The 25302-nt window shown below is 43.8% G+C and overlaps 1 protein-coding gene across 1 annotated transcript in view; it reads left to right on the top strand.

The window, feature by feature from the left end:
- Positions 1–5042: 5042 nt before the first annotated feature.
- mapk15 (mitogen-activated protein kinase 15) overlaps positions 5043–25302 on the top strand; it is a gene marked incomplete at its 3' end in the record, with an annotated part of 44836 nt that continues 24576 nt past the window's right edge. The window contains exons 1-5 of the mRNA XM_080787043.1: positions 5043–5439; positions 16999–17097; positions 19147–19176; positions 20672–20762; positions 22290–22420. Coding sequence (XP_080643169.1) covers positions 5287–5439; positions 16999–17097; positions 19147–19176; positions 20672–20762; positions 22290–22420 — 504 coding nt within the window. The 5' untranslated portion in view covers positions 5043–5286. The remainder of the gene's footprint in view (positions 5440–16998; positions 17098–19146; positions 19177–20671; positions 20763–22289; positions 22421–25302) is intronic.

Here is a 25302-nt window from a genome sequence, read left to right on the forward strand (position 1 = left end):
GCCAAAAATGCTCCCCGAAAGCATAATCGCAGCAAATACCGGCCACTGTGTACGAGCCTTAACATGTTGACTACACTACACTACACATAATAACTAATAACCCGTTTTCAGCTTAAAGCAATTATATTTCATTGAAGCAACTCCTTAGCATTGTTTTCATACCATGGATGTGATAAGAAAATGTATCAAACATAAGGGAAATATTAAATAGTATCGGGTGTACCAGTTTGGCCTTTTCTTTTTTTTCAATGGGGCAATACATTGATTAAACAAACGTTTGTTTGATTGATTGAGTTGTACAATGTTATACAACCCTAAACTACTTTTAGAATACACTACACAATACAATACAATTTCAGAACATAGAATATTGGCCAATATGTCAAATATGTAAATATTACATATCGCATTGAATGGAAGCGGACCATTTCTAACACATGTTACAAATGACCCGCTTTTGCAAGTTTTCTTTGCAGTTGCTTACAGACCAGAATGAACGTGAATTCCGTCTAAACACGATGCAAACGAATGAAGAACATAAGCATGAACACATCCATGTGGATTTTTATTCACCAACACCAAAGACAAAAATTGTAGCACACATATACTCCAGGTGTAAAATTATACGCATTTTGAAGGTAAACACTTCAAACTTCAAACTCCTGGCCACGTAGAGTACGTTGCTGTACACATACTGACGCGATGGCGTCATGGTGGCGTTGACCAATCAAGATATAACGTCCATGTTACAACCGTGAAGCGTTACAACCTTGGCGGCTCTCCCCTACATTTGTTACTAACATTAGGTTGTGGCGAAGTAGAAACGTGGCCAGCAGATACTGGGCCTGATTCATTAAAAAGAAATACGCCACCGTTACACTGTGGTGGAAACAGATATCGTATTTATCCGTCCGATCAAGCTACGTTGAGATGACGTGTTATTCAGAGAGCGGTGTGTACCACAGGTGCGCTGGCGTATCGCAGGTGTATGTCATACTGAATGCAGTGGGTGCAAAGTGATCGGAAAAGCACCCGACAACCTCATTTGCATTGATCCACGCCCCATATCGCACCATAAAAGGCTTCAAGCATGACTCAGCAGACAGCAGTTTGGTCTGTCAAAAAAAGAAAAAAGGCTTTGCAGCCGCAGACTATGCGGCTTCATAGTCGCGGTCAATGCATGAATATAGCCCGCACTCTATTAAAATGTCCACAACGGTGCGTGCTCCGCTGCTGAAGCAATATCATTATAATTGATTTAATTAAGTTCGGGACCAAGGCGGGTGCTGCACTCACACCTTTGCAGTCAGAGGTAAAATATAGGCTATCCGATATTTAAAATATCGGATATATGTCAATGCAAAAGTCGTCTTTTGAGAGAGAGAGAGAGAGAGAGAGAGAGAGAGGGGAGAGAGGGAGGGGGGCATGGCTTGCGCGATAAAGAACAGTAGCCTACAAGCATATACATTCGTGAATAATTGGGATCCTCTTGTCTGAAGAATTTAAGAAATTATAATCCAGTGAGTTTATCCAGTGAGTTAAACTATTCTGTGTGTGGCATCCATGCATGTGATCAATATCAATACATGATATTAATTTGTACTGTTCACCACACGACCAAATGCTATATTACAACTCGGCAATGATAAGCCCTTATAGGCTACTGATGAATGCACCTGAGGGTTATAAAAAAAGAAACAACACTCGCCTGCAGAAGTAAAATAGATATCCGATGTATCAGATGTAAATTAATTTCATGATGTCGTCATATTAAAATGATTCGCGGGACACGGCAAACTCATGATGAGATCAATGTAGTAGCCTACAGCATATAGCCTACACAGCTACAACGTTTCCCATATTATAATTAATTAAGGTGAGCTGGCTTAAAACTGACTGGCCAAATTGCACGCTGTGGATTTATAGCCCTCGTCGTGACTGCTGTCTGTCTGTCAGACCGGCATGTCTGTCAGTCTGTGAACCATAGAATGCCATAGATAGACCATATAACAGTCGGGCCAGGCCGTGTTCTGTCCCTGCCGGGCTCACCGCGCCGTTATATTAATTTTCCAATGTAAATTTCACCCAGATTGGACTCGGTTCAGCGGCCGCATGCTGCTGTCCGCCCCCCCCCCCCCCCACACACACACACACACACACACACACACACACGCACACGCACGCACACACGCACACACCGACAGTCAGAGAACTGACTCACTAAACAACACTAACACACACTAAACAACGTTGGATTCGTACAGTGCAGAATGCAGATAAGTGTAGGCCTATGTTCTTATTATAATTGTGAGTTTGTTTTTTAACATGCAGCGCGAGTCCACGGGAGCCGATCTACAAGCTCACAACGCACTGCGAGTAGCCTAGAGAAGGCTGTCAAGTGAGCAGCGCAATCGCGCATGCTATAGAAATATCCTAATAAATAAATAAAAAGGTGTCGCTTGCAGGGGCAGTTTCCTTATGGGACTTGACTCTAGAATGCATGCATAGGATTAGGCATACAAGTGCAAGTGCACTCGGCTTTTATATATCATTTTTTTATGTGCTGAACAATGTTAGGGTCGGGACACATGCCTACATATTTTATCTGCGATTTGGGAACTATTTATTGATTCAGCATGAAGACTAAAGCCTTCTGAATATATCCGTAAATTCGTCCGCCACCTAAAGAGGTCCCGTGGGATTTTACGGAGTTTCCGACCAACCTACGTGAGCGTCAAGTTCACGGCCATTTCCATGAATTCCAAATTAATGTGGGAAATCCACGTAAATGCCTTTCCGCTAGCTTCACGTCATTATATCAGCGTAAACGCGTTGAAGAATCAGGCCCACTGTGTTTTGGACAAACAGGCTAGGTATTGGTGTTGATTTGGGTCAACTGGACAAACAGCGTGGTGTTGTTTTGTGTCTGTGTTTGTGTTGGAGCGCCTCAGTGTGGCCGTACAGGTCATGTGCAACCTCTTCCACAGAGAGATGGAGACACTAAATCTCAGCTGGACAAACATGTTTGCATGCATGCATCGCTGCCTTGCATGCTGTGTGCTACTGTTGAGTCTGTCACTTACTTTGACTGATTTATGGCATTGTCTTTCTGTTAAAATCCAACTATGTTAATTTAAGAACTCTGGGCATATAGGTCATTGTTTATTCACTGTGCACACGTGTAGCCTATTGTAGGCAGTCACAATCCTTTAGTAATTAGGCTGTGGAAATATTCAAGACAAAACAATGCTACATTTCCAATAACCCATCCGTTACTACATGTGGAGTCAACTCCCGCCATTTATTTCTTCCCATAGTGCGTGGCGAAGTAGCTCTGGGATGAGTGCGCGCGAAGCGCGCACGAAATTCTAGTATGTTTACATTGCCAAAGCAGAAAGAACACTATGCATGTGGTTCCCAAACTGTGGCTCAGGACCCCCAAGGCGGGTCCCCCAGACGATTAGCTTATTAATGTGCAACATTGTTTACTCAACAGTAAACAAACCAACATACAATATAAGTATAATAAAAACCAAAATGTCAAATATTATGTAATAAAAGAGGCATAGGCCTATAGGCTACGTTGTGAAAATAGAAATATTTTCAGCTAAATGTAGGCTAATGCCTACAATTCCAAATGCTTCTGGGGGTGAGGTTCCCCAGTTCAAATAGGATTATTTTGTGTTGTTTTTTTGGGAACCCGCTTGCACTATGCTACTACTACAATGCATATTTCATGATGCTTGTACAGTCGATGTAACTGTTGTTTTTGGCAGCAGATTTCTATTTTAGTTTACGGCAGTCATATAGTACTTTGGAATAGTTTTATTCACCTGGAATGTTTTAGTGTTAGTCTGGTTTTAGTCGACTAAATATCATGCTATTTTAGCTTGCTGCTATTTCCAGCATGCAACCAAGTGTAAAATGATGGATCTCTTTTCCACTAGTCCCTTCCTAACATTTTAGTCTAGTTTTTATTTGACGAAATTGTCAATTGTCTTAGTTTTAGTCATCATAGCTTAGTTTCCATTTATAGTTTTCCTCTGTGAAAAAGTCGACGAACATTTTTGTCTTTAGTTTTAGTCGACAAAATCAACACTGCAATGTAACCATACTACCATAGAGATATCATATACGCTATATCTATGAATGTAAGTATAACTACGGATTCTACTATTTATTTTTCCAAATGAGAGCAAATGTTGATGGGGGTTTTTTATAGAGAAAATGATATGTTGATGTTTCTGTCTGTTAACTACAGTGTAGGCGCTGGACGATTTGTGAGACGTTTTGATCAATTCCACAAAAGTCTCATATTCAAAATGTACACAAGTAAAAGTACAAAGGTATTGCTGCAAGTTTCTTAAATCTACAAAGTATACCTAAAGTCAATAAATTAGTACAGCACTTGAGTGTAGGCCTATACTTGATTGATTGATTGAATACTTTAACAGTTTGCAAAAAATCACATATAGGCCTACAAGGTCTAAGACGAGTGCATTTAAAACCCCTGTTTGTTTGTTTATTTGGAATTGCAATAGATGATGATAAATCCCCTTGAGTTGCAGCAACTCGTTTCCATTGGGGTCCTGCATGTTCAATTCATCGAAACACTATGGTTAGTTTCAAAGTTAAACCGTCCATCATTTATAGCTGATGGTGACCCTCTGGGGGGCCCGCGGGCCACAGGTTGACAACAACCACACTGGAGCTATAATAGAAATGGAGGAATGGACGCGCGTGTGTGTGTGTGTGTGTGTGTGTGTGTGTGTGTGTGTGTGTGTGTGTGCGCGCGCGCGTGTGTATGTGTTGTGTGCGCGCCAGTGCCAGTGTAGCAGCAGCAGCAGCGCCTCGGTCTCCCAGACGACCAGCATGTTTAGTTTAGTCACTTGTGTGTCTGTCTGTGTACATGTTTAACATTACCAACCACAGACAGTATAGTTTAGTAGTTACCGCGGTGCTCTGACTGGACTTTATACTTTTATAAGCCGTTGAAAACAAACTACTGGATTATCTGGATATTGATTCAATTCTGATCTGATCTGTCCCAACTTGAAGACGCAAGCAGGAGGAAGGAATGGATCGCCAGATATAAAACTATAAGAAAAGAAAACATTGGCTACATCGTGAGCTTATAATGTTGAATCCATTGTTCTTTTGCCGGTGTTGTTGTTGTTGCCAAACAACACTCTGAAAACACCTGCACTGAGAGGAGGAGGAAGAGGACAGCTTTCTTTAAAAAACAAATCAGATTTATTTCTCTGCATGACGATGTGTAAACTGTAAATGACCACCTCGATCCAGCCCTCGCCGAGAGAGAAAGACAGACAGACAGAAAGAAAGAATCAAAGAAAGATGAGCAAGAAAACGTTCTCCGTGTCTGAGGTGGAGGAACACATCTCCCTGAAATATGACATCAAGAGGAGGCTGGGGAAAGGGGTGAGTGCATAGTCTGAGACTGAGAGTGGAACAAATTAAACGAGTCAATGAAATAATCCTCAACTGTGTGTGTGTGTGTGTGTGTGTGTGTGTGTGTGTGTGTGTGTGTGCGCGCGCGCGTGTGTGTGTGTGTGTGTGTGTGTGTGCACGCGCGCGACTGCGCCCAGCTTGGGTAAACATGCACTTTAGCTGCTGTATAGCTGCTGCTGTTGTTGCAGCGTCTGTCTGGACTGTGGAGAGAGATTCAACAGAACAAGCAAACACACTTTGTGTCCATTTAGTGACAGACGGCTGCATGGGCTCTCTCTCTCTCTCTCTCGCTGTGTGTGTGTGTGTGTGTGTGTGTGTGTGTGTGTGTGTGTGTGTCAGTCAGCTGCATGGGCTCTGCAAGCTTTTTGACATGAACTAAGTCCCATAATAAAGCAGTGGTTCCCAAACTTTTTAATGTCAAGGACCCCCAAAATTACCCGAATTAGGCCGTAGACCCCCCCCCCCCGTTGAAAATACATGCCGGGACCCCCATAAGAGAAGATTTTTTACGGCTCTAGCAGTGATTCTCAACCCGTTTAATTTCAAGGACCCTGGCCCCAGTTTGACATGCATTAGTCACTCTATACGGACCCCCCCCCCATTTAATGGCATATATCTATATCTCTGGGACCCCACTTTATATTGTAAAATCAAAGTTAATTTAACTCAAATGGATTTGCATTTGTACACTCTCAGAGTTACAGATCCATAAAGGGACCCCCTGGAACTCCCACAAGGACCCCTGGAGGTCCACGGACCCCACTTTGGGAACCACTGGGTGTTTCTTTCTATCTTCTTGATAGTCTGTCAGTGTGCCGTGTCAACATTACGTTTAACTGTGACACAACCACATCCAAATGATATGTCCAAATATACACTTTGATTGTCCATATAGGCATATTTAACAATTATGTCTTCTTTTTAAATATTTGATTGATTGAATACTTTATTAACAGTTTGCAGGGGAAAAAAAGCACAGGAATGTACAGTTCAGTACAAGGTCTGCTAAGATGATTCAAAACCCAAGAAAGCACTACAGTATGCATGGCTTAATTGTTTCCATTGGTGCGCGTCGTCATACTCAATTCATCGGAGAATTATGATTGCTGATGATCATTATACTGTAAGATTCAGAGCAATAACCTCACCTATCATCTCTCCCAGACTCCCAGATCCCCCCCACTAGTCAGGAGTTAAAATGGATGTGGAATTAGGTGTGCATGCTGGATGAAATTACAGATATGAAGGGACTTGGTTCAATTGCCTATACATTTAAAATAAGATACAAATCCTCACACCTTTACGCTGTGTCAGTGCACCCTCCCCTGTGACAGTGTTGACACCCAATGCCTTTATAAGGTTGCCCTATACCCCTGATTTAGTCAGGGTTCCTGGTCATTTATACAGACCTTTACAAGTCCTTGACTCTGAACAGTATACAAATGGAACCAAAGGACCCTCCCAGAGTCCCAGGTCCATTTGGTTCCATTTGTATACTGTTCAGAGTCAAGTGGGGTCCTCCAGAGATTAAAATAGGGTGCATTTTGCATCCCAAAACGCAGTTTACAGTTAAAGGTTTTATGACATTCATTTTAATTTATTTCTATTTTTTATTTTAGGTTTTATGACCTCAATTACACCCAAAAAACCTGAACTTTGAACATTCAGTGGATTTTCTGTGGTCTGAAGTTTTCTTTGGGGTTTGGAAGCCTTTTGAGCTACAATGAAAACAGGCAAAACAGTGAAAACAGTGACATCTGCTGGCAAATCCCATTGACATATATGGGATTTGCAGGATCTTACATCACAAACAGCAGGAAAATCAGAGCACCTGTTTGAGCCAGAAAACCCCAGATCACAGAAAATCTACTGAATGTTAAAAGTTCATGTTTTTTGGGTGCAATTGAGATTAGAAAACCTGTCAAATTAAACGGTTGAGAACCACTACATTTTATTGATCCAAGTGTTCACCCTTTCCCCTCGTTCTTAAGATGCATTCCTCGAGTGAACACCCAAAGTTACACACAAGAGCTTTATGTAACGTAATACTTTTATCTGAGGACTAGCGGGAGCTTAACTGGACTGCTGCACGGGGCCATAATCCAAGGGTTATTTATGAATGACTGTTTTATTGCATGTATATTGATAGCCCTGCTCGCACTGGAGTCCTACTAACACCAGGCTATATAAATGGACTGCATTTATGTAGCGCTTTTCTCCGAAGCGCTTTCTTTGCATTACAATGTACTTCCAACGTTCACACATTCACACGCCGATGGTATAGATGAAACCATGCCAAGGCACCACCGACCTGCTCACCGGGAGCAGTTAGGGATTTAGTTCAATTCTGATGAATTGAAAATGGTGGACCCTGTTGTGAACAAGTGTAATGCTTTATCATGGTCCTGCAGTAAACAGTTTTTGCATTGAGTCGTGCTTTCGATTGGAATGTATACCTATTCTGCATACTTTAGGCTTCAATTGTTTCCATTGTGTGTATTCAATTCAGAATCAGAATAACTTTATTTGTCATTTTCCTATGTACTTGGCACTTGCATACAAAAAAACATGAAATACCGTTTCCCCTCAGTTATTGGTGGTGCAACATGAAACATAGAGAACTATTTAAAAACATATAAGCTAAAAACGTACCAACACCACGCACAGCCTATGAATAAATAAAGTGGCATGGTGCTGTACAAGAAAATGTTACCAGCACAGTTTTATTAAAGTGCTGTTAATCAATAATTTATTGTCGAAAGTGGTCAGCACTTTAGTTATGATTGTGCGATGTCAGTCACTATCCTTTTCATCACGATTGCTGTTCAGCTTTCTCTTGGTGTCACCAGCTTGTTCTTACAGATAACAGCAGTGTTTGTTAAGCGGAGGCAGAGTGATGAACCCAAAATGCAGAGTCACAGGAAACGGTGTCTAATTCAAAGTATTTAATAAATCAAAATATCTTACAAAGAAGATGAAACTCTGGAATCCAGGCATAAATCCTACAACAGTAGATTTCAGGAAACAGGACAAAAACTCACACTAGAGCAGCACGTAGGAATCAAATCAGAAATGTCCAAACTGTCAAAAACCAGGAACAACAGGAAAACCAGGAACATGCATCTGCTACAACAAAATAATGAACTGACACTGAATGTTTGTCATGAGTCCAGTCTTATAGGGGGAAGGTTGATTGAGGAATTGTTCACAGGTGGAATGACGAGGGAGTTAGAAGCAGGTGAGTGAATGGGATGAAAATGAGGGAGTGGCCAGGGAGGAGACATGGTCTGTGGAGTGACAGATCATGACAGTACCCCCCCTCTCAAGGGACGGATCCCAGACGTCCCAAAGCCTCAATGAGGAACGAGCAGGGTGGGTGGAGGGGGCCTGGAGGAGGGAAACTGAGGCAGGGCCAAGGGGATCTTCAGGTGGGCGGCCAGGACGACGGCCAGAGGCAAGTCTGGTGATCTCAGGGGGACGTCCAGGAGGATGGGCGGTGGCAGAACGAGCGCCATCGGGGGGACGGCCAGGACGCTGGGATGAGGCAGTGTCACCATCGGGAGGGCGGCCCGGAGGTCGTGACGTGGAGGCTGAGGAGGTGCAGTCAGGAGGGCGGCCTGGAGGCCGAGACGAGGCGGAGGACCGTGGAAGCGGAGCCGGGTATGCTGCAGGAGCTGGACGTGATGCTGCAGGCGGAGCAACAGGAGATGCTGCAGGCTCTGGGGCTGAAGCTGCAGACTCAGGAGGGAGGGCTGCAGACTCAGGAGACGACGCTGCAGACTCAGAAGCTGGGACCCAAGAGGCGAGCTGCAGCGGCGGGGCCTCAGAGGCAAGCTGCAGCGGCGGGGCCTCAGAGGCAAGCTGCAGCGGCGGGGCCTCAGAGGCAAGCTGCAGCGGCGGGGCCTCAGAGGCGAGCTGCAGCGGCGGTGCCTCGGAGGCGAGCTGCAGCGGCGGGGCCTCGGAGGCGAGCTGCAGCGGCGGGGCCTCGGAGGCGAGCTGCAGCGGCGGGGCCTCAGAAAACGCTGCAGACGACGGGACCGCAGAGGAAGCTGCAGGTGGAGGCGACGCCGGGAATGCTGCAGGCTGAGGCGACGCCGGAGATGCTGCAGGTGGGACTGCAGGCGGAGGCGGAGCTGCAGGCGGGACTGCAGGCGGAGGCGGAGCTGCAGGCGGGACTGCAGGCGGAGGCGGAGTTGCAGGTGGGACTGCAGGCGGAGGCGGAGCTGCAGGCGGGACTGCAGGCGGAGGCGGAGCTGCAGGTGGGACTGCAGGCGGAGGCGGGACTGCAGGCGGAGCTGCAGGCGGGACTGCAGGCGGAGCTGCAGGTGGAACTGCAGGTGGAGGAGGCAGAGCTGCAGGTGGAACTGCAGGCAGAGGTGGAGCTGCAGGTGGGACTGCAGGTGGAGGAGGCAGAGCTGCAGGTGGGACTGCAGGCAGAGGCGGGGCTGCAGGCAGGACTGCAGGCGGAGAACAGGAGGAGGATGCTGCAGACTCTGGAGACGGGACCCCAGAGGACGCTGCACACCCAGGAGACGAGGATGTTGGGACCCCAGAGAACACTGCACACCCAGGGGATGAGGAGGGTGCTGCAGATTCTGGAGATGGAGAGCCAGCAGACAGCAGCTGACGGAAGCAGCCGAACAAAAAGCCCAGGGCCAGAGCTTCCATAACGTCAGGCTGACGCCGGTCACCACTGAAGTTGACTGCCAAGGACTCTGGCAGGTCACCGGCTGAAAGGACTGTTGAGGGTGCAGAGGGCGCAGGCAGGACACCTAGGGAGATGGCCTGCAAGGGCTCTGGCAGGTCAGCAGGAGGTACAGTCGGTGAGGGTGCAGAGGGCGCAGGCAGGTCACCAATGGAGGCCGCCGGGAAGGGCTCGTGGACGCCGGGCAGCACAGCATTCAGTGGAGTGCTGGGCAGGCTGGGTGGTGGAGGAGACAAAGTCACTGGGAGCGAGGAACAGGGGTCAGGTAGCTGAAAAACACCCCCGGGGTCCCGCTGCCGTAGTGCAGGCCCGTGACGGGGCTGCACCGCTGCAGGCGGGAGTGCAGCAGGGCGTGAAGGGGCTACAGGCGGGACTGCAGCAGGACGTGACAGGGCTACAGGCGGGACTGCAGCAGGACGTGACAGGGCTACAGGCGGGACTGCAGCAGGACGTGACAGGGCTACAGGCGGGACTGCAGCAGGATGTGACGGGGCTGTCCGGGTGGGCTTGGTGGCTGGGAGACCCCGGGAGACATCCCCCCGCTTGTTGACACAACGGGGACCTCCCCGAGCCAGGCGGGTGCCATAATACGGATTTGTGGCATGAAGTTGTTCTGAAAGAACTTCTTCACTGCCTCGAAAATGGGGAAAAAAATCCATATAGTGGTTCTTCTGCTGATTAGCATCAGGGGCAGGGCTAGTGGGATGCAAACTCAACACTCCAACCCTAATGGAGTGGGTAGATGGCTGAGGAGTATGTGGTAGTGAGCTGGTTTCAAAGTTCTTAAGCCTCCCACAAACTCCCACAAAATGGGGAACAAAATGGCTCACCCATGGCCTCTCTGTAAACCACTGCTGCTGGATTGAAATCTCCCTTCGAATTTCAGCACGCAGGTTAGGAGGAGAGGCCACCAGACGATTCACCACACTTTCAAAAATCAACACCTTCTTTGTTAAAAGTAGTAACTCTGCTGGGTTCATGATTATGGTCAGTTCATTCTGTTAAGCGGAGGCAGAGTGATGAACCCAAAATGCAGAGTCACAGGAAACGGTGTCTAATTCAAAGTATTTAATAAATCAAAATATCTTACAAAGAAGATGAAACTCTGGAATCCAGGCATAAATCCTACAACAGTAGATTTCAGGAAACAGGACAAAAACTCACACTAGAGCAGCACGTAGGAATCAAATCAGAAATGTCCAAACTGTCAAAAACCAGGAACAACAGGAAAACCAGGAACATGCATCTGCTACAACAAAATAATGAACTGACACTGAATGTTTGTCATGAGTCCAGTCTTATAGGGGGAAGGTTGATTGAGGAATTGTTCACAGGTGGAATGACGAGGGAGTTAGAAGCAGGTGAGTGAATGGGATGAAAATGAGGGAGTGGCCAGGGAGGAGACATGGTCTGTGGAGTGACAGATCATGTCAGGCATATGGGCAGACATTATAGTATAGCTATAATGTCCGCCTCTCTTCTCCAGCCTGCAGGGGAATCTGCGGAGATGACAACAGTGTGTAAAGCAGGTGGCCGTCTGGAACTATGCTGTTGTTATCTCACCTTACCCACAGGCCAGGCCCAGAGGAACGTTGTCTCAATTTACCCCCAGGCCCATGCAGGGGAGCTTTCCCATTACACAGCTGTCAGACCTGCTTTCTGCTGGATGTAGCTATCAGCTAAGCCATGCTCATATGCTGTATAGCTTTCTGCTGGATGTACAGTAGCATACAGTAGCTAAAGCGTGCTCATAACTAGAAGGAAGTACAGTTGGCTGTTGAACCAACGCCCTGCCTTTCAGCTCTGGTTTTTTATAAAGCTGCAGAACAGCAGTGTTGTCCTCGTTTTATATATACTGTAGAAGTGTTTTACACTTGCGGAAAACAGCCGATCTACAAATATGGAAGGATTGTGAGCAGCTGAGACGAATAGAGCGGACGTATACGCACATGGACAGGCAGACAGATGACGTCAGATTCCAGATATCTGACGTCAGATTTCTCAATAAAGAAAGTATTTTTGTACCTGTGGTGACATCATCGGCAGTTGAGACAAATAAGTCAGAGTCAGAATAAGTCCATAATTTGCCCTGACCCCTTATATTATCCATGATAATGATGAATAATTAGTATGGACATAAAATGATCATGCTTACTTTATTTTATTTTATTTTTACAAATCAAACATTGGCTTTACTACAGTTAGTTCTCCCAACTCTCCTTCTCTCTGCCTCACAGGGTCTGGATAAAACATGACTTTATCATCAGTTAGTTTATAACAAGTTTAGTAACTAAACTAACTAGAGATAAAGCATGACTTTATCATCAGTTAGTTTATAACGAGTTTAGTAACTAAACTAACTGATAAAAAATGACTTTATCATCAGTTAGTTTATAACAAGTTTAGTAACTAAACTAAACTAGAGATGGAATAACAAACTTTAGTTCTTCCATGTCTCTCTCAGGATCTCTCACCATCTGATCAAACTAACTGCTTCCCAAGCACTTAATCCCTCTATATCAGTGGTAACCAACCTTTTCAAGCCCAAGAGCCCATTTTATTCCCAATTGTAAGCCAAGATCTACCACTAAAACGTGTTAGAAAAAACACTTGTTTTTTTGCTATTTCTGACAGGCTTAATGCATGTGCACACATCCACACAAAGACTAAAGCTTAAATTAGAATAAATACTTATAGTAAGTTATATTATCAATGTCAAATAATATTAAGACAAATTAGAAATAATTAGTATTAGAAATATTTTGTTTCTCATTTCAATGAATATTCACATTGGCAGATGTTCAAATGACATAGGCATAACATGACCATATATATTTGCACAGATATGGTGACATACTCTCAGGGTCAGCCCACCTTTAATGAGACTGCTGTGACTGCACTTTATCTGCAAGCGTTTTGAAATCTGGTTCATATTTAGTGATTGCCAGTCTGAGGGTGTCATTAAGATGTGAGTCAGTCATAAGAGTTCTAAACTTGGATTTTATTATTTTCATTTGTGAAAAGGCCATTTTACAATTTTACATAAGTACGTGGAACCAAAGTAGGCATGCAGCTTGAGTGCACACGACACAATCAGGGGATACTTCTCTGCTCACAAGAGACCAAAATTCCTTCTCTTTAGCTCTGACCTGCAGGTGACAGTCACTTACTAATCCAATAATCTCCATTTAAATATCTGAAGTTAATGCAAACACATCCTGCATTTTATCGGACAGCAGTTCAATGACAGTAGGCTCAGTAAAGAGGAAAGGGTTTGATACAAAAGCAGCTACTTGACTCATGCGTTGTACTTCAACAAGTTTTCATATTTCATATTTATCATATTTTTTGCTCTATGTGTGCGTGTGTACAGAATTCAAACTGTAGCATTGATTATTGTCACGGACAGAAGTCATTCTTTCCCTTTGCATATGCACCGGAGTGCACTCGCCTATTAGTTTGCATTGCAGACTGGTATATTCAGAACGCGCCCTTAATTAAAAACCAAATGCAGCTGTGTATGTGGCTCTCAGCGTGCGGTGTCCCACTATTGACTGGCTGAAGTCTGTTTGAACTGCGCTGTGTCAGAGAAGTAACAGATAGAAGCCGCAAACGTTACCCCCCCTCACCTCTGTGCTGGAAATATAACGTCTGGGTTTCCGAGGCTACATCCATGCTGACGCAATGACTGTCCTGTTCTGGCTAAGCTTTACGCGCAGGGCACATGAACCTCTCCGTCTCCAGTCAGTGCTGGTTGTTGTTTATTTGCATGGCTCAGAAAATGAGTAACAAACTAAAATGAGAACGTTATCGAGTTAATTGTTGGAGGAGGAGGAGGAGAATAATAATGTTATATTTCTTATTGTGTTCTCGGGCCGCTGTGCTGCGCTGCTGCTGCTGCGCTGTGTGCCAACCACATCATCATCTTTTCATTTTGACATGATTCACATGAAATAATAATCCTGCACCGCGTGTAGCGTTTGGTTTCATTAACGCGATCGTGTCAAAATAGCCTCAGCTGCTGCTGCCAAAGATACCAAAGATTGGACAGTGCTACGCAACATGGAAGTAATGTAGGCTATACGGTGCTGCGTTGCTACTTGGCTATCGTGTCATGACTCGAAGCCGTTTATAAATCAGTCAGTGAAGTCAACTTTTCACCGCCGTTTGGTCCCCGTCATCCGTCCGTCCACAATCACAATCAGAAGCGTTTTCAAAGAGACGAGTAGGATATAAAACAGCCTGAAAGGCAAGCATTTGCATTCCAATGGGTCTGACACTTCGCGATCGACTTGAAAGGTTCCCGCGAGCTACTAGTAGCTCGCGAACCTCTGGTTGGTTACCCCTGCTCTATATACTAAGTAAACTAATGCTAAGGTGACCGGGGTTGGCTTGGCTATACACATACTCTCCGGGGCGAAAATAGCCGTGGGCTTGTAGATCAGCTATTTTTGTCAACCCCACCCCCAGGATGGGGCAGGATACTCAAGTTCAAGGTTCCCTTGGGAGAAGCTGTTGTTGGAGCCAGGGAGGGACTAAGAACTGCATTGCAAGACGCGACAGAGGACAACATTACATAAAACAAGGACAAATAAAAAGGACGGTGCATAGAGTGACACATTACATACTGTAGTGTACGTACAGTAAGTACAGACACTAGCGGAACACTGTTGGAGTCCCCAGAGGGACCAGAGTTCAGTCAGTCTGACCCCAGTGCCCTCCATCACTGCAGCTCAACTCAGGGGGTGCTCCAACACCAGTGTTGTTTTTAGATTTTAGTTTTAGTCATATAGTCTCTTGAATAGGTTCCGTTTATCTTTTAAAGTCACATTGTAGTCGCCTGGAATGTTTTAGTGTTAGTCTAGTTTTAGTCGACTAAATATCATACGACTTCAGTCGACTAAATCTACAGTTGATTTAGTCGACTAAAGTGTGTATTGGCGGGCCTTGATGCCGTCGTCATGACTGTTTTTACTCTTGCTGAAAATAGCCGATCTACAAGCTCACTTGTAGATCTGCTATTTTCAGCATTCAAACCAAGTGTAAAATGACTTATAGTGGATCTCTTGTCCACTATAGTCCCTTCCTAACATTTTAATCTAGTTTTTATTTGTTGACGAAATTCTCAGTGTATTTAGTCTTACTTTTAGTCACCGTAGCTTAGTTCTCATTTAGTTTCCATTTAGTTTTCATCAGTGAAAAAAGGTAGGTTTTAGTCGACGAAATCAACCCTGCGTCACTACAGCTCAACTCAGCAGTGTTCTGCAGTGCTCAGGGTGTCCCGGGAGCCTGTGTGTGTGTGTGTGTGTGTGTGTGTGTGTGTGTGTGTGTGTGTGTGTGTGTGTGTGTGTGTGTGTGTGTGTGTGTGTGTGTGTGTGTGTGTGTGTGTGTGTGTGCGTGCGTGCGTGCGTGCGTGCGTGCGTGCGTGCGTGCGTGCGTGCGTGCGTGCGTGCGTGCGTGTGTGTGTGTGTGTGTGTGTGTGTGTGTGTGTGTGTGTGCACGCACCACACGTTAGTGTCAAAGTGTCCTTGAGCAAGACTCTGAAGTTCTGAACCCCTAATTTCTCCTGTGCGTGTGCGCGCGTGCGTGTGTGTAATGCACAATCTATGTAAAGCTGTATGAAAGTGTGTGCGAATGGGTGAATGTGATGCACAATCTATGTGTTTTGGATAAAAGCACTATTTAAATGCACCATTTGCCATTTTACACTGCACTGTTGCTGTGTTGAAATGTGAGACATGTCCTCTCATAATGGCCATGCTTAACAAAAGCTATACCAACTGTCAGTGGCGTGCGTGCACAGACATTTAGAGGGGCAGGTGCTCAAGTGAAAAAAAGGGCACCTTGTGCAGCGCGTGGAACCGGCCGGTTGCCTTAACCCATTCTGGGCGGGAACCCCTGTTGGTGTTTCAAGCATGGTGTTCTACTTTAGCTATTGAAAAATAGCAGCTCCACAAGAGCTTGTGGGTCTGCTATTTTTGAAAAATCGTGAAAATGTGGCCCAAATCTTTGAATATATATTTACAATTTAGGCATTTAGCAGACGCTCTTAATCCAGAGCGATTTACATTTAGGCAAGAACAAAAAGCATGGGAATACATCACATATACATGCATTTATCATGAAACATGCGTAAGCTAAGAACGTAATATCTACATAATCTCAATAAAAGCTCTCGTATAGCCTGTAGCTTTTATTGAGAAAAATCTGCTTGAGGGAAAAGGAAGTTGCCGCCTGTTGTTCCTGCCTGTCGACTACAAAACAATACTACAACATGACGTAACGATATCATCCGCTCCCGACAGGATCATATACCCTAAACGAAATGGTGCCCAGGCTAATTTTAGTTTAGTCATAGTCTGTGGAATGAAAGTGGAATCAAACTTTTAGTTTTAGTCATATTTTAGTCACCTGGAATGTTTTAGTGTTTAGTCTAGTTTTAGTCCACTAAATGTCATGAGATTTTAGTCGACTAAATCTACAGTTCATTTAGTTGACTAAAATGTATTTTGGCGGGCCTTGATGCCGTCGTAATGGCTCATTTTACAGCATGCAACCAAGTGTAAAATGACTTATACTGGATCTCTTGTCCACTAGTCCTTCCTAACATTTTAGTCTAGTTTATATCTGTTGACGAAATTGTCAATACATTTAGCTTAGATTTAGTCATAATAGCTTAGTTTTCATTTGGTTCATCAAAATGGAAAAGGTAGTCGACGAACATTTTTCGCCTTAGTTTTTGTCGACAAAAACAACACTGGAGGAGACTTGACATGGTGTTGTGTTGTGTGTATTGTGCGTGCGTGTGTGCGTGCGTGTCACAGGCCTATGGCATCGTGTGGAAGGCGGTGGACAGACAGACTGGAGAGATCGTGGCTGTAAAGAAGATCTTCGACGCCTTCAGGAACCGGACAGACGCCCAGGTGATACTAATAATTAATGAATTGATTAATACATAATTATAGTGTAAACTAGATTAACCCATTTTTGCTTGTAGGTCTGCTATTTTTGAAAAATCGTGAAAATGTGGCACAAATATATATTCTTTCAGAGCGAATGTTTTTAACTCAAATCTTTGAATATATATTCTTTCTAACTCAAATCTTTGCTTCTGAGGGGTTCCTGGAATAACATATTTTCAGATGGGGGTGGCGGCCAATTATGTATAATTTTTGGGGTCCTGGACATGAAATATTGAGCACCACTGGTACTGTATTTCAGAACTAGATCTTGTCTGTTTTAAAATTTCAATTATCTGTTTTTAGTCTGTTTGTATACATCTTTGTGTGGACCCCAGGAAGACTATAGCGACCACTTTGTGGAAGCTAATGGGGATCCGAATAAAGAATAAAGAATGCATTTGTGCTAGCCTGCATGGTTTCTGAAGATTACGTCATGTGGCAGCCAAGTCTATGGGATTTCTAATGTTTCTTCAGAGTACTTATATTATGACACAAATCGTTTGCCAGCCAAACGAAATAGGCATATACTGTAGACACCGAATTTACAAAAGCAATGCCTCTTTATTCCAAAACTAGAGACGCACCGTTATTGAAATGTCGGCCCATATCCACAACATAAACATTTTTTTATTGAAAAATGTTTCAACTTGGTTGACTGTTTTGAAAGCTTCCCCAGAAAACACTGATAGAATCCGCAGCCTTCATCATCACAAAAGGCTTTTTTTCCCCAACATAATTATTATAAAATAAAATAATATTACATAAAATATAAAATATATACCGGTATACTGATATCGCATTTCCGTCGTCCGACACTGATATGATGAGCGAATTATTGTCCATCCCTAGAATTAAATGAACAGAACATCCTCAGTTTCGTATAGCTGTTAATGTGTGCTAACACTCTATCGTATTCTCTTACAGAGGACATTCAGCATGTTCATTCATTCAGTCCTATTTATTTTCAAAATTACACTGAGAAATTAAACTCATTTTCAGTGTCGTCGAGTATTACAATCACGTAGAAAAACATCACAATACATCATAAGATCAGGAAAAGGAAAACACAAGGTATACATGTGAATTACATATAGTAGGGTACAAATAGAAGCTAAGACAAATTTCAAAACGATCTAAAAACTGTGACATATTGTTACATACTGTGTGCTCTCCAAGTTCAGAGTTAACTTTTGGTACCTTGAATTTGGGGAAATGACTTGATCTGGTGTGGTCGTGTTCAGAGTCCCATTTCAGAAATGATTTTACTGTATGCTGGTAGCTAACATTCTATGTTCTTTCAGAGGACATTCAGAATGTTACTGTATGCTGGTAGCTAATATTCTATTGTCTTTCAGAGGACATTCGAATGTCATGCCACTTTGGCCCATCCCACAGGGGATTATATACATTTCACAGAATACACTGAATACAACTGACACTACAGTCCTTCCTGTTCATACATATTTGTACATTATTCGAACAAAAGAAAAAGATAACTAAACGAAAACAATCATAACAAGGCCATTTTACATGTAAATGGCCCTCCTCCTCATTGACCAGGCCTTCTCAACGAATGAGGCAAATGAAAAAGCGTACTTTTGAAACAGGCGCTTCAGTCTCTCGAAGTCCTCCAACCAAACAAATTCATGGTTTTCTTATTAAAAAAGTCTCTCTCTAATGGAGTTGTAGAATGGACAATAAAAAACAAAATGCATTTAATTTTCGATTTGCTTTAGATCACACAGACTACATAGTCTATCCTCCTCCACCGTGCCTACATAGCTACCTGTCTCAATATGCAGACCAAGTATGCCAGCTCTAATTTGGGCACACAAGGATCGTTTATTCTTTGACATATTATACCGTACATAGTTTTCTGTCTCGTAGACCTGTTTTATCTCACAGTATGTTACTGTATATGCTGGTAGCTAATATTCTATTGTCTTTCAGAGGACATTCAGTATGTTACTGTATGCATGGTAGCTAACATTCTATCGTGTTCTCTTTCAGAGGACATTCAGAGAAATCATGTTCCTTCAGGTGAGAAATAAAGTGTCTTTGTTTTGAGTGTTTGTTTTGGGTGTTGTCGGCGGAGGCAGGCATGCTGTTTAGTTGACCTTAAAGATCTCTTTGTGATTACCTACAATACATACACAGTGAACTGAAATCATCAGTGTGAATGTAACTCTGAGGGCGTACAGTTTTGCTTATTCAATATTTCAGCGTATACAGTAAAGCAAAGAAATAACACAATGTATGTGACACACCCATACAGAACATACCAAAAGAAAATCATATGCTGACATATAAAATGTCATATGACCACTATATGCAAAATTGTGTGGTGATATACTGTATATATATTTTTTAAGAAACAGTATAGTCCTACTATACACTAACGTGACACTGACAATTACAAACAGCATATCCTGAATCAAGTTTTGAAACAAAGCCAACAAGACAAATACACGGCGACAAAACAAGACATAACGTGGCATATGGCCACCCCTCGAAGCAGGTTAAACTGTCAGGGTAAGAAAAGTAACGCACATCCTCCATTCATTTGGTGCCGAGCCAAAACTGTAGAAACAGTGAAATAATGAAAAGAAAGCAGGGGCTCGCAACTCACTTCATGACGCTCCAAACTTTATTTAGCGACAGGCAGGCAAAAAATACGACTTTTCGACCTTACAGTCTTTGTCAAGTATACCCTCAAAGCAGGACATACATATAATGGACGTAGCATTGCACCCACACATATAGTTCCTCATGATACATATACTAAAACAAGCCAGCTGCGTCGGAGACGTCATGTTGTAGCTTTCGGTGGTTACCTTATCACCTATAAAACTGGACTATATGAACAGGCCTTCTAAGTGTTTTGAGTAACACACATATCCTATTGTGCAGCTTCAGCCGTAACATTTCTCCATGCAGGACGTTAAGTTGCAGAGTTCATGTGCTCTATGAGTAATGTTGACAACAATTTACAGTTAATCCATTCTGAGCGGGAACCCCTTTTGGTGTTTTAAAGCATTATGTTATACTTTAGCTATTGAAAAATAGCAGATCTACAAGCTACAAACTTGTAGGTCTTTTTTAAATGGGCCTCAAATCTTTGAATATATATTATTACAGAGTGAACATTTTAACTCAAATCCTTGCTTCTGGGGAGGTCCCTGGAACAACATATTTTCAGATGGGGGGCGGAGGCATATTACATATAATTTTTGGGGTCCTTGACATGAAATATTGAGCACCACTGATACAGAAACATAAGGTTTTTCAGAAAACCGTCAGGATTTTGAAGATTTTTTTAAAATTTCAACGTCAGGCCTAAATGTGTTAAACTGCTTAGTGATTAGCCTTGTGTTGTTGTTGTTGTTGTTGTTGCGGTAGCCAAATGTCCACAGGGAAAACATTCCTAGTAACACAGCGGCTTTCTTCTTGTTTCCTTGTTTCTTTGTGTGTGCGTGCGCTCGCGTGTGCGCTGTGTTCATGCGCTAATAATGCTCCAAATGGTGTTTTTTTACAGGAGTTTGGGAATCATGCCAACATCGTTAAGCTTCTAAACGTCATCAGAGCACAGAACGACAAGGACATCTATCTGGTGTTTGAATACATGGGTGAGTTCTGTTAGGACTATCCTCCTCCCAGTGTTGTTTTCGTCGACTAAAACTACGACGAAACATGTTAAACTGAAAATGTTGTCAACAAATAAAAACTAGACAAAAACGTTAGGAAGGGACGAGTGGACAAGAGATCCACTATAAGTCATTTTACAATTAGTTGCATGCTGAAAATTGTCTATTTTCAGCAAGTGTAAAAACAGTCACTACAACGCCATCAAGGCCCGCCAAAATACAGTTTAGTCGACTAAATCAACTGTAGATTTAGTCGACTAGAATCTTATGACATTTAGTCGACTAAAACTAGACTAACACTAAAACATTCCAGTTGACTAAAATGTGACTAAAACTAAATGGAAAACTATTCAAGAGACTATGACTAAAACTAAAATCTGAATTTGCTGCCAATAACAACACTGCCTCCTCCTATGAATACGTGGGGGAGTTCTGTATAGGATTGCACGTCGAAACAGCTGTTTTCCAAAACACACACTTTCACACGTCGTCTTAAGAGCCACGGTTCTCAAAGTGGGCGTCGGAATGGGACCCTCGTATTCCTCACAGATCTGTAACTCGGTACAGTTCGAGGGGTTCCTTGAAATATGCAAAGAAATACAAGTTTGAGAACCGCGCTGGCCTACACACGACAGTACGAGCCGAGACCAATAATGATGGCGGAAACCACTCCATCTCGCTGTGTGCATGTTGACATAAATAAAAAGACGAAGGGCACGTGACAGCGCACATTGAGCCCTGTGGCTGTTATTTAACGGTGGTTTGGCCAGGTTTTCTCAGTAGTATAGTAGCAGTGTGTCACGCACGCACGCACACACACAAACACACACACACACACACACACACACACACACACACACACACACACACACACACACACACACACACGTTTTTCCTCCTGGGCTGTTGCTGCTGCTGAGTATACATTTTGGAATCTGGGCCAGTGTCCCCAAGCACGCCACTTACACACACACACACACACACACACACACGCACACACACACACACACACACACACACACACACACACACACACACACACACACACACACGCATGCGCGCGCACACACTCTCGTCGTCCTACAAGAATAGCGGGCGCCAGCTAAATATATCGTGATTACATCTATGTCGGCTCAGCTCTATATAAAACATTGCACTCTTTCGGCGCTTCCCATATAGTTTGCATGTGTCTCGTATAAAAGTCACATTAAATCCTGTTGGTTTTGACCAGACACACAGATAGACGTGCACGTTTATTGATGCTATTAAATAAATGTTCTTTAATATGTTGTGTGTTTGGACCATTAGACACATGCCTTCACGCTATCGATGCTAATAAACATTGTGTTTTTTTAAAACAGATACAGACCTGCATGCTATATGCTCTTAAATAAATGTTCCATCATTTCTCGTGTGTTTTCTTTCACCACCAGACACATGACACCTGCATGCTATGCTCTTAAATAAATGTTCCATAATTTCTCGTGTGTGTTTTCGTTCGACCACCAGACACGGACCTTCACTCGGTCATAAAGAAAGGGAACCTGCTGAGGGACGTCCATAAGCGCTACGTCATGTACCAGCTGCTGAAAGCCACCAAATACCTGCACTCTGGGAACGTCATACACAGAGACCACAAGGTACCGCAGTACTAGTACACCAAATGCCTGCACAATGTACGTGTGTGCGTCCATTTAACTTAATTAAGGCTGCAGACGATCAGAAATGAGCAGAGAGTGAGCAACGTTAGTGCTACTGTATGCCGAATTGAAGTGGACTCGGCCCCAGACTCTTTTTTTCCTCCCTGGAAATAAAAACGTCTGGGTTTCCGAGGCTATACTGCAGTACTAAGTACAGTGTCATACACAGAGAACACAAGGCACTGAAGTACTAGTATTTAGTACGCAGACTGTCTCTCTATACGTCGTCCTCAGACGAGCCCTCCATCGGCGTCTCCAGTCATCTCAGTTCTCCCTACATCTGGCCAGCTCATTTGTGCTTTCTGCACCAGCGTCTTCCTTTAGTACGTCCACATACGTAGGTAGGTGTGGGACGTCCTCTCGATCGATGCCCGTGTGTTGGTTCCCACAGTAGAAGCTTTTTGGCCGGGAGTTCTCGGTGTCTATGACTGTAGTGAGGCAATTTGTGACCAAATTTGACTGAGGGACTTCCATTCATGTCATGTGAAAGCAGGGAGTCATAGCTTCAAATTGACATATTGGTTGTTCAGTTTGACCCACCAGTTTTGGAGATATGGCTTATATAGAGTAATGTCATGCAGAGCAAACAGCGAGTTGGCTTGAAAGGTTCACTCTATAACATTACACCTAGTATAGCTACATGTTTTAAGCATTCATCTCATATTTACATGTCGATTTCAGCTCAGATATGTATTTCAAGAGTCTGCCTGTGCTATTAACTCATTTCCGGAGGAGAGCTTCTGACTCTCATCTGATGAAAAGCTGGAGGCTGCACGATGGTCAAGTCTGGGCACATTGTCGAGTCGGCCATTGAAACAACCCTGGTAGACAATCTGTTCCTAGATCGTATTATTGTGTAAAAAAAATCTGTTGATGAATTGAATACATTGGGCCACAGGGGGAACAAGTCCCCTGCAGGTCCTTTTCAGCTTCAATGTCTGACTGTACACCACACACTGTTTGACAGTTATTTTTCTTTTTACATTTTTATCCCACAATTTTTGTAACCCATCTTTTTCACCCAGTGTCAATGGTCTAATGTAATCCTGGGCTCTACACTCCCTCCGCCAACCTGGGGAGAGCAACGGACTTGACCTCATGCTTCCGTCAATGCATGAGGAGTCCAAGACGCTTCTTATCACCTGACAGGGTGATACGGAAGACAGTTGACTGGCCCTTAAATAGGCTACCCGCTGCCATATTATTATTACATCACATTATTATATCATTGACCTAAATGGCGTTATATCAACAAAGTATAATTATTTATTTTAAGGTTATAGCTTATGTCTTTTTCAGAAATTACTTTGGACATGGAAAACCTTAGTTAAACATTCAGAGTGACGCACACATTACTTTACCTGGGTAACATCATCTTCTGATACTTGAATGTTTTGACATGAAATAATAATCCTGTACCGTCACCGCGTGTGGTGTTTAGTTTCCTTAGCGCGAGCGACCGTGATAAGGCTGCAGCTGCAGCTGTTGTTGTTGCTGCTGCTCGCTCGCTTGCTGACCACACATGAACGGTAAAGACAGACACCAAGGATCGGACAGCGATGTCACTGTTATGCTACGCAAAACACTGAAGTAACACAGACTCGAAGCCGTTTATAAATCGGTCGTCCGCTGACGAATCCTTGGCATTTTCATTCGAACGGACAGTGACGAGGAGTGATTAATAATGAAACTGTCAGGATGTAATAGACATTTTTTGAATCTGATCTCAGGTCAGAATGGGTTAAGGGTCGCGCAGACTCGTGCTCTACGTGCAACGGCAAGTCCGCTGCCCACTATAGTACTCAGGTCTGGACGTTTGTCCTCTCGTTTTCAAATGGATTATTTTATATACGACGGGAAAACTTGGGGATTCCCTCCTTGCGTACCAGTGGCACGTGTCCCGCGGACCGGCACCGGTTCGTGCATCGGTTGTTGGGAACCTCTGCCCTATAGGCGACACGGGGAGAACATGTGAGGGTACTAAGGCTGTCCCCGAACATTCGGGGTTCGACCGTTCGCTCGTTAGGGTTGGCACTCGAATCTTAATTAATGGGCTTGAACCATTCGTTTTTTTTTTACGTGCTCCTCTCATAGTCATAGTGGTATAGTCGCTAAACCACGCGGCCATAATTATTTACAATATGAAAACCATGCATCAATGGGATTATACTTTGCAGCAGTAGGTGAGTAATTACTTTTATCATATGTTGGACGTTTGTTTTGGTTTGGTTGAGCTGCTAACAAAATGTCCTCCTGCTGCTCAACAACTAGCCTACACTTTTTTACAATTTTTCTGTAAAGCACTTTGAGCTGCATTTCATGTCATGAAAGGTGCTATACAAATAAAGTTTTATTATTATTATGTGAGGGTACCACTACCTACCCTAGGGGACACGGGGAGAACATATGAGGGTACTACTACCTACCCTAGGGGACATGGGGAGAACATGTGAGGGTACCACTACCTACCCTATAGGGGACACGGGGAGAACATGTGAGGGTACCACTACCTACCCTATAGGGGACACGGGGAGAACATGTGAGGGTACCACTACCTACCCTATAGGGGACACGGGGAGAACATGTGAGGGTACCACTACCTACCCTATAGGGGACACGGGGAGAACATGTGAGGGTACCACTACCTACCCTATAGGGGACACGGGGAGAACAGGGTACCACTACCTACCCTATAGGGGACACGGGGAGAACATGTGAGGGTACCACTACCTACCCTATAGGGGACACGGGGAGAACATGTGAGGGTACCACTACCTACCCTATAGGGGACACAGGGAGAACATGTGAGGGTACCACTACCT

Source organism: Protomyctophum bolini (genome assembly GCF_963924005.1).
Source record: "Protomyctophum bolini genome assembly, chromosome: 17".
NCBI classification, from domain to species: domain Eukaryota; kingdom Metazoa; phylum Chordata; class Actinopteri; order Myctophiformes; family Myctophidae; genus Protomyctophum; species Protomyctophum bolini.